At 43.3% G+C, this 9251-nt stretch overlaps 1 protein-coding gene across 1 annotated transcript in view; it reads right to left on the reverse strand.

The window, feature by feature from the left end:
- Positions 1-3560: 3560 nt before the first annotated feature.
- LOC144114632 (cytochrome P450 4C1-like) overlaps positions 3561-9251 on the reverse strand; it is a 57668-nt gene continuing 51977 nt past the window's right edge. The window contains exons 10-11 of the mRNA XM_077648491.1: positions 7961-8140; positions 3561-5560 (exon numbers count right to left, since the gene is read on the reverse strand). Of these exons, the coding sequence (XP_077504617.1) occupies positions 5385-5560; positions 7961-8140 (356 nt within the window). The 3' untranslated portion in view covers positions 3561-5384. The remainder of the gene's footprint in view (positions 5561-7960; positions 8141-9251) is intronic.

A 9251-nucleotide genomic window follows, 5' to 3' on the forward strand; every position in this document is an offset into this window, starting at 1 on the left:
CACGTTTACGTCGAGCCAGCCCCCAGATGAACTTTGTGGTTTCGTGCATATCTCTGCACCCATTTGTGGAGATGGTACTGCGTTTTTTTTATGAAAGAGAGCAATAATGAATTCATAGTTCTACTTCTACACTATAAGTATCTGCTAAGCATCTGCCTTAGACTTACTCTTTTACCTTTGGATAAACTGCTCTGGATGCATATACAAAACTTTGATTACAAACTAACTCTAATCAGCGTTCTGATTGTTCTCAAAAATTAAAAAAATGCTTCCGCTTGTTGTTTGCTGTGAGTTCGGAGAAATAAAACTCGGACGGCACATTAGCACACGGTTGCCTATTTTTGAGGTTCCGGAAAGGTTAAAACTGCGCAAAAGACGGAGACATAGACAACGAGGAACAGATTAGACACCACAGGCGCAGACTGCCAACTGTTTATTAATGAAAAATACAACGCAGTTTATATCCCAACCACATGACCTCTCACATGAAACCCAAGCACATGACCTCCTCGTCACTCGCACGTGTACAGGTAAAACTGAGATGAGAACACAGCTGACTAACCGTTTAACACTTTTGGAAACTAAAGAACAACATAAAAACTTGAGCCAAATGCACACTGCGCTTCATGTAAAAAACAGTAGCACTAGGTGAGCATGACAGAGATGAAAAGAAGGCATTTGTTTTTCAACTACTAACCGAAGTAAGGGCGAAATGAAAGGAATGCTTACGTCATGAGGGCGAAATTGAAATCAACAGACAACAAGAGCAAAAGCCTAAAAGCCAACGGTCAACCCAAGTAAACGTGAAAGTGACGAAGTTAAAAACGTGGATTGCGAAAATGAACAAACTGGCATGAAAAATAGCAGAATGGGTGTGAATGTGGGCGCATAAAACCATGGTAAAAATGTTGAAACCTAGCCTATAACTCATGAACAATTTCATCTCTCGAAACCAACTAGCCCGCAAGAACGTCCTACTAAACCATATTTAAGGAATTGAGGATTAAACCTAAATTTTTTCTTTTAACCCACAATTTTTTTTGTATATTATGCTTCGGTCTCTCTTCCCAAATAAAAAAATGGCTTGATTGGGCGTTCCAAAAAAAGACGCATTGCCCTCCCATTGGCTTTCAATGTAAGCAGCCGAGGTATTTGATGTTCTAGTAAGCGTTTTTTATTTAATTATTTTTTCTAGGTATACAGAAATCTATGAAGTACTCAAATAAAGTATTTCAGCCATAGGTATAAGAGAGACGCTTCGCGGTGTTTACTGCGTTGTGAGAAGAGTTTATAGGGACCTCGAAGTCTCCCTTGGGCCTCCCTGAATAATGAATGCCATTGAGACCTGTATAGTTTCTGTAGTGAGAGTGCAGCCACCAACGTCGGGGCACTCAGCATTATCAGGAGAAGGAGAGATATTTTATTTGAATGACTCAAGTTCGACTTGCATACTTAACACAATACGGTCGGTCGTTCAGCCACTGCTCGTGGCAAGTCGTGTACACCTGCAGCACTTTAACATCGAGAATAATTTTCATTGGTAAGCAGTGTAAAAGGCAGGGACACAGAGAAGAAGCAAAGTCAGAAACACTGTGCCACTCTCCCCAACTGTTGCCGTACGTATCCACGATAGCCGACAGGAGAAGCGGTCTGGTCCTTCCAAGACTCATATCGAAGGGAGCACGATTAAGGGATAGAAGGGAGATGTCAAAACAGTTACTCGGCATGCCTGGTGGCATTGCTTGTTATCAGGGCATGCCTCGCTAATTTGGCTCTGAAAAATGTCTGAATAGCCCTTTTAGCATGGTTCAGACCGTGGTGATTTATTCGGCGCGTACGACTCGTGTATGGCCACAAAAATTTCAGCCTTTCCCTCTTAACTGAGTTACGCATGGATTCCAACGAATTATTATAACGTAAATTGAATGTGTATGTGCGGAGGTGTATGTTCACTGCCGTAAACGAGTTAGGCAACGCACCGCTTTGTTCTGTGGTCTCCGCACATTACTTTTCCTTGTTATATATGTAACCTAACATGTCGTCCGAGTAATACCAAAAATGAAAAGCACAACGAGGGTGAACGATTCCAATATGATTGAACTTAAGGGCATCTCTCTTATTTATTGGCTAATTTATGACTGCTCCTTTACGTGAAACTACGCCCTAAATGGAAATAAAACCGGACCTACTCTTTCTATGAATAAAAAAGCGTCCTTGGGCGTTTTTCAGTGCTTCGTCGAAAAGATGCCACAGCAGTAATGGAAAGATCTCTCTCTGGCTGCATTCCAAAAGCTCTCAGCTGGCGAGCTAAGTGATATCAGGCGGCCATTCACCCTGCATTGAGACGACCGCAGCTTTCGACTCGTTAATGTAAGCGGCACGAAACCACTCTACGAACCTGAAAACCAGATTGGAAACAGAAGCAAAGGCTCGCAACAGCAACAGTTTCTCAGTTTCCACCAGAACACATCGCGTATGGGCAGCTATATGGCAGAATTTTCAAGGACTTTTCATTTGCACTAACTCACAAGAGCGGTCTGCGCACAGAAACAGAATTAAAGTGCCCTAGAAACAGAATTAAAGTGCCCCGAGCCTTTCATCTTCTGCAGATCGGGATCATTGATACAAATGTTCGCATTAATCCACTGAAGTTCGATAATACTGAAATAGAATTTTCTTCATCAGCAAAATCCCTGGGTGTCGTTTTTGATGAAAACATGCTATGGGATTTTCACGCCGAAAACATACAAACTAAACTGTGCAAAGCATTAGGTATAATGAGAAAAGTACATTTTTTACCTGTCCCCCAAAAACTAATGCTTTATAACACGCTTTTTGCACCTCATCTATTATATTGTCATCTTGTTTGGGGTACTGGCACCAGGAAATCACTAAATAGATTGGTTACATTACAAAAAAATGCAGTTAGAGCCATTTCAAACTCTCCATATAATGCCCACACTTCCGACCTATTCCTTAAATACAAGATTACTAAAATTTCCACGCTTTATGAGCGCCAGTTGCTGGCATCTTTGAAATCTGAAATCCATAAAAATATAACAACATTACGAGCCGTTGCAAACTTGCAGATTAACATATCATCTCGCTCCACCCGCCACCATGAACATTAGCACGTTCCGCGATCACGTACTAACTACGGTCTCCAGATGCTTCGAAACAGGCTGCCTAGTACACTTAACAAATATAAGCTAACGGAAGAGCAGCTGCGGGTTCTAACCAAGAAAAAATTATTCGATATTATTAACTAACCTGTACTGTTAGATTTGAATGTATTTTTTAACTTATGCACTCATTCACTGTTTTTGCACTTAACTTGTTCGTATATTTTTTTCCATTTGTTCCTTGTAATTCTTCCCATCATATATATTTTATGTCCTTCTAAACTGTCGTGCTTGCTGCAATGTGGTTCGGGGAGACGGGGCCAGTCAAGCTGCCCTTGACGCAGCTTTTATCCCGTCACCCTCCCCACACATCGTACATGCCCTGTACTTGTTGTGGGAAATAAACTTAAACTGAAACTGAAACTGAAACTGAAGTTTATTAGTATGAGTGCAGGCAGACATGCGTAGTCACACACAAGAACGACCAGCAACGAGGTGAACAGCGCTGGAATGCTTTCTCAAAGCGCGCAACCGAATCCGTGCTCACAAAGTATGAATTTGAACTCTTAACACCGACAGCGGAGTAGACGGGAACTTTCAGCAGGCAACCACAAGGACGCCGTATTGTTCACGACAACATGACTGGCAACGCAATGAAATTATTATTCACAAACACTGCTGCGAAGTTCGCTGACCTTTCCGCGAACTAGTCGGTCTCGTGTTTGTGAGGAAGGCCGCACCAGTGGGGTCGGAAGTGGTTGTATGGTGATCAGCGCGTCGCCCACAAAGGTACTCGTATTGTCCCTGCCTCCCCTTCTTGCAGCGGATGTCCTTGGTTTCTTCGAGGCGTCACGGGCATAACACATCTTCAAGAAGCCTAGCCAGGTGCAGCTGTCGACATGTGTGCGGCGTCAAGGGGTTGCCGAGGCTTCGGGAATGCAGGAGATACGGCTGAGTAGAAGCCGAGTGACCATGAAGCGCATTATTCTCTTAACGACTGTCTTCTCTTTTTGTTTCTCTTTGTGTTTCTGTAAACAACTTGAGTAATCGTCTCGTCGGCATATGTTTGTCTCGCATACACGTGTGTGAAAGAGAAAACAGATGACAATGATAGGAATGTAGTACTTGTGATGCCGTGTGAAATGGTAGTCGTGGTTTTGCTGTTTGTGTGTTTGATTCTAACCTCTCATTTCCCATATGTTTAATCAGTACTCTTTCCCCAATCTGTGATTAGTTGGCGGAACCCTTATTTTTCTTTCCCTAACCCCTGATTGGTGAGGTGAGTCGCTTGTAATCCTATTGGTTGCTGTCCCACTAAGGGCGGAGACAGAGGGTTTAAAATCAAGCGCTCTGGGTTGAACCAGGGCTGAATTCGTCTGGTCAACGGTTTAGTCATGTTGTAAATAGTTTCCTTATTGATCGTTTCTTCTTGTTTTATGTATGTTGTAAATAAATAATTAACCTTCTCCTTACCTCGAGTTGTGAATGTTTGCGAGTTAGAACCACCGGGTCATCAAGAAACCCCAATTTTATCATCAACAAGTTACAGCAAAAGTATGTTACAGCTTAGTTACTTTACCTACCATTAGTACCGAACGAACTCAGAATAGAGGAATGCGTTGTGTGTTAACGGCTTATCTATTTAACTACTTCCAGCAACGAACGAAACCGCAGCGGCCACCTGAAGGGGATGGCAACTGGCGCAGTCGCAGTCTGAAGTGGAAACCCAACTACTGCTTTTCAAAAGAAATTCAAAGAAAAATTATTGATTGTTGGAAAGACTGTGCCTGTTCGGATTTTGATACATTGCGAAGGCAGAACGATGCCTGAGCTTTCGAGTTTGCCTAGCCTGTCATAACAATGCGCTGAAAGATCTAGCGACACCCGATGCCAATGCGTACAGCAAAAGTATGTTCCAGCTTAGTTACTTTACCTACCATTAGTACCGAACGAACTCAGAATAGAGGAATGCGTTGCGTGTTAATGGCTTATCTATTAAACCACTTTCAGCAACGAACGAAACCACAGCGGGGACTGTGTCGTGCATTAAATATGTCGCATCCCTACCTGATCCTTTTTAATGGTCTGCTCCGTCGTACATCAATGCTCACTCACGCTCCTTTCAAGCGAGCTGCTTACAAGTTTCCTCACGCGTATCACTGGTGTTGACTGCGCTTATTGCACATCGTTCATAAAAGGAGGGCTTAATTGGTGCAGCTATATCAAGTAAATTGTCTGAATTTATTGTTACCCCTTCTGCAGTTAACGTCTTTTCCTCGGTGTGAACTTTACTCTGACCCCACCAGAAACCGACCGCGGGTGCAGAATGGGCTGCGGTGCCAGAATGAGTCGGTCTCGGGGGTCAAGGGACGTGATGTGAAAGTGCCTGAGCACCGTGGCTACAACAACCTTCTCTTCCGTCATGGCGAACTTCTGACCTGCAAAACAAAGAAAGAAATCGACATTCTATTTTTATGTACGTGCGTGCGTGTGTCACACCCATCAATTCTGGACAAAAGTGTTTTTGAGCGGGAAACAGTTTATGAACGCAATTTTTTATACAATGTAAGATTTCAATATAACAATAAATATATGCGCAGACCACCCAACGGCAGTCTTGCATTTTTTTGCTATACTAGCTTTTTTGCAATCGTCAATATTCCCTTTGGTTTTCTATGGCAGTCATAACTGCTCGATAGGATCGATGGAATCACGTTAAAAGAAAGTTCTTGTTACACATCAGAACAATGAACCATTACCTTCAATATTTCAATAAAAGTATCTAGCAATTTTTCAATGTTCCAAATTTTTGTCTGAGGATGTTAGACGTGGTGTGTGATGATGGTGAATTTTTATGGCGCAAGGACATCGGCAGCCAAAGAGCGTTATGGTACAAGATGTTTCGCTTGCTCAAGGTGGGATCAAAGACCCATTTTCCAAGCATTTCACCCTGCATAAGCCGAGCACTAGGCCAGGTGAAGCTTGTACCCATTGTATCAACGGTGGGTACCCGTCGGCACTGGGCCTCGAACCCTGCACCTCCCGCATGCGAGGCGGATGCTCAAACCACTAGACCACCGCTGCGGTATGGGTGTGTGAAACATTCAAGTAACTTCTGCAGGAACAAGGCGGAGGGAGGGAAGGCACCACAAACGCTAGCTTTCAACCAAGACTGCCCAGGTATCAACGTGCAGATTGAATATAATCATACGCGAAGGTAACGCAAAGCGTTCGAAAGGAAAAAAAAGCCTAATGAGTACTTTTTCGTGACTTGCATCAAGTTCTTTTCTTTTGTTGCATGTGAGCTATGGACACGTCCAAAGTGTAGCATTGCTATCGCTACCACCTCCAATATTTTATGTACTAGCTTCTCAAAAAATGCTTCTGCGATATCTTTCCTAGACTTAATTCAGTTGTACACAGACGTTTTCGGCAGTGTTTCCACTAGTTCTCACATGTGGCCGTTAGCCGCTGCCGCCCTTTGCACGTTGTTGGCGTGCCCTCTGGATCGTCCATTAGCACGCTGAATAGTCAACGAAGTGGTTGTCTCTGCTTAATGGTGGGGAATAAGTTACCCCTTCCGCACACTCGAGAAAACGTTCTTTAGCCTTCTCTCTGCAACCTTTCTTTTCTTCGGCATCCAGACTGACCCTCTTGCGCAGCTTTCACAGTTTGTCAGGTAAGGGGGGGGGGGCGACAGTACTTGTACGTTTTTGCGGTGAGCAATTGTCTTGAGGCGGAGGGGAAAGTCGTGCAAATACGTTACCTCGACCGCCTTCATCCTGCCCTTTCCTCCCTTCCCCCTTCCTCTTCTTTCGTTAGTCCTCGTCTCCTTGTGTGCCTGTGTGCTCTGTAGCGAGCTGATTTCATTTTCTTGAGCACATACTCAGCTACGCTACCAAAGCAGTCAGATGCTTCGGTTAACCCGAAGCAAGTAGGAGGCCTTAATGTTGTTTGAAGCTTTCTATAAGGCACGAATGCACGACTTGATTAGAAAATCGCTCAAACTCAGGGTACGCCACCTCTTTTATCCAACTCCTAGCGAGCAGAACGAACGGTTAGTAATAGTTTTTCCCGATTGGGTCACAAATCTAGCAAACGCAGATTTTTTTTTGGAAAACCAGTCTCAGGTTCAGAAACCCAAGGACACATTTGTCAGCAATCCTGCGTTTGTATTGAAACTTCGCACTTGCGGCGTCTTCCTCTTCCCTTGTCTTCGTCTTTGTGTGCGCATGTTTTGCACAAGGGATTTGCAACAAGCCTGTATTGCCATTCGAACTTTGTAGACAACTATTCCACGTTAGCAGAATCAACCAAACAGTGTTGCAAAATACAAAAGAACGAAATGGTGAGTACACGTAGCAAAGGCTGCGCATATTTTCATCTTAACGCTGTGAATACATTGGCATCTGCAATATCTAACGCAGCAGCCAAAAAGAGAGGCGCATCTTTAATTATGAGTATGACTGAGGATTGCACTGCCTTCTGTATTTGTGCACCGCTGTTTCTGTCTAAGGCCGCTGCCGATTACGTGTATGGAGTAGAGAGGCACAGTAAAAAGTCATTTATTTTCCTAATATTTACCGTTTCCTTATCCCTAGGCTGTATTTGAATCTCCGCTATATTACGCAAGTAAATCTACTTAGCTTCGCAACAAAACAGGATATTGCCTTTCCTGTAAGGAGGCTTTTGAACTTTTGTAAGGCAGTGCAGTAGCGTTAACGTTTGAGAAACGAAAGAACTCATTGATTCGTTGCTTTATAAAGACCGTGCGAACTCTAAACTCAAATACAAAGTGAATGATATTGTGTTATTGTCTCGCTGATGAAGTTCTTTACCGACGCAGTTTCTTGGTCCGGCGGAGAAGGGCAAGAAGGCGTACGGGTGCCTGCCTTTGGAGTTCTCAGGCAAGAACCTGTCTGGGTCGAACACTTCGGGATTTGGAAAGTATGCCCGATCTTTGTGAAGCGTCTGACCAAGAATGATGCATGTACTTCCTCTTGGCACGACATATCTTCCTGCCAACAAAAAAAGAAGCAGAAATACATTCGCTTACTGAAAAATCTACACCACCAGAAAGCTGTAATGTACCCCAGATATTTCTCAATGTGAGGGCGTTTTTCTATTCCGTATTTTACTAAGATATTCCGTGGACAACACTCCTTTCGGTGATAGCTTAAGCAGGGTCTGCGCCATGGGCTTCCTCAAGTGGACATGTTATTTGTTGTTCGTTATTTGTTACAAATATTTCCTGATGGCCTTTTTGTAAATGTTCGCCTGTCCTGTTGCTCTAAGAAATTACGGGTTATAGAAATTTCTGAGCTTTACAGTCATAAAAAATCAAGAAATGTGGTACTGTTGTTGTTGGATACATAGGCGGACTGAGTAAATAAATGAATAAAAAAGCAGTCAAAATGTTGATTGCACAACTTTAAAAAGTACTCAAAAATGTTTGGAACAATGGCCATGACGGCTACTGCTGATGCGATATAAAGAATGCATTGTGGGTCAAACTTCTGAGGCTTTCCTGATTTAGGAACCGTGTATTACACCCCAGTCACGGTTACAACATGTTTGGTTTGGCATACGATGGCGCTTTCTAGTGAGCTCCAAGGTTAAGGCTACAAAAAAACTGTACCGCTGTAGTGATACCGCTACAAAAAAACTGTATGCAGTGTTTTAAATCATTACATCCAGATCAAGCAATTTGCACCTGTATATTTTTTATTCCACGTCTAAGGTATACATTAACAACACATCGAAACATGCACACGCTACATGTGGAATATCATTATTTTGGAGCTGACATGCTTGGCCCTAGGCCGCTCCCTCCCTTATTCTTTTCCCCCACCACCTCTAGATTTCTCTTCTAATTCCTCCTTTCTTTAGTCAAGCACTGCTAAGAACTTGCTAAAATAACAGCAGAATAATTTACAACGACAAAGTACTTGGGAAAGCCGCATGCACCACGCATGTTCCCAAAAGTAAAAAGGAGTGCACGAAATTCGCAAATTTGCGCTGCTTTGCTCGGAGAGCTGATTCGGCGAAAATCAAAAGTATAGAACTGGTCAGCCGGATGTGCCACGTTCGCCCTGGCATTATGCACGCGCACCCGCTCCTTTATCAAGC

This window comes from Amblyomma americanum, chromosome 1, assembly GCF_052857255.1.
Source record: "Amblyomma americanum isolate KBUSLIRL-KWMA chromosome 1, ASM5285725v1, whole genome shotgun sequence".
NCBI classification, from domain to species: domain Eukaryota; kingdom Metazoa; phylum Arthropoda; class Arachnida; order Ixodida; family Ixodidae; genus Amblyomma; species Amblyomma americanum.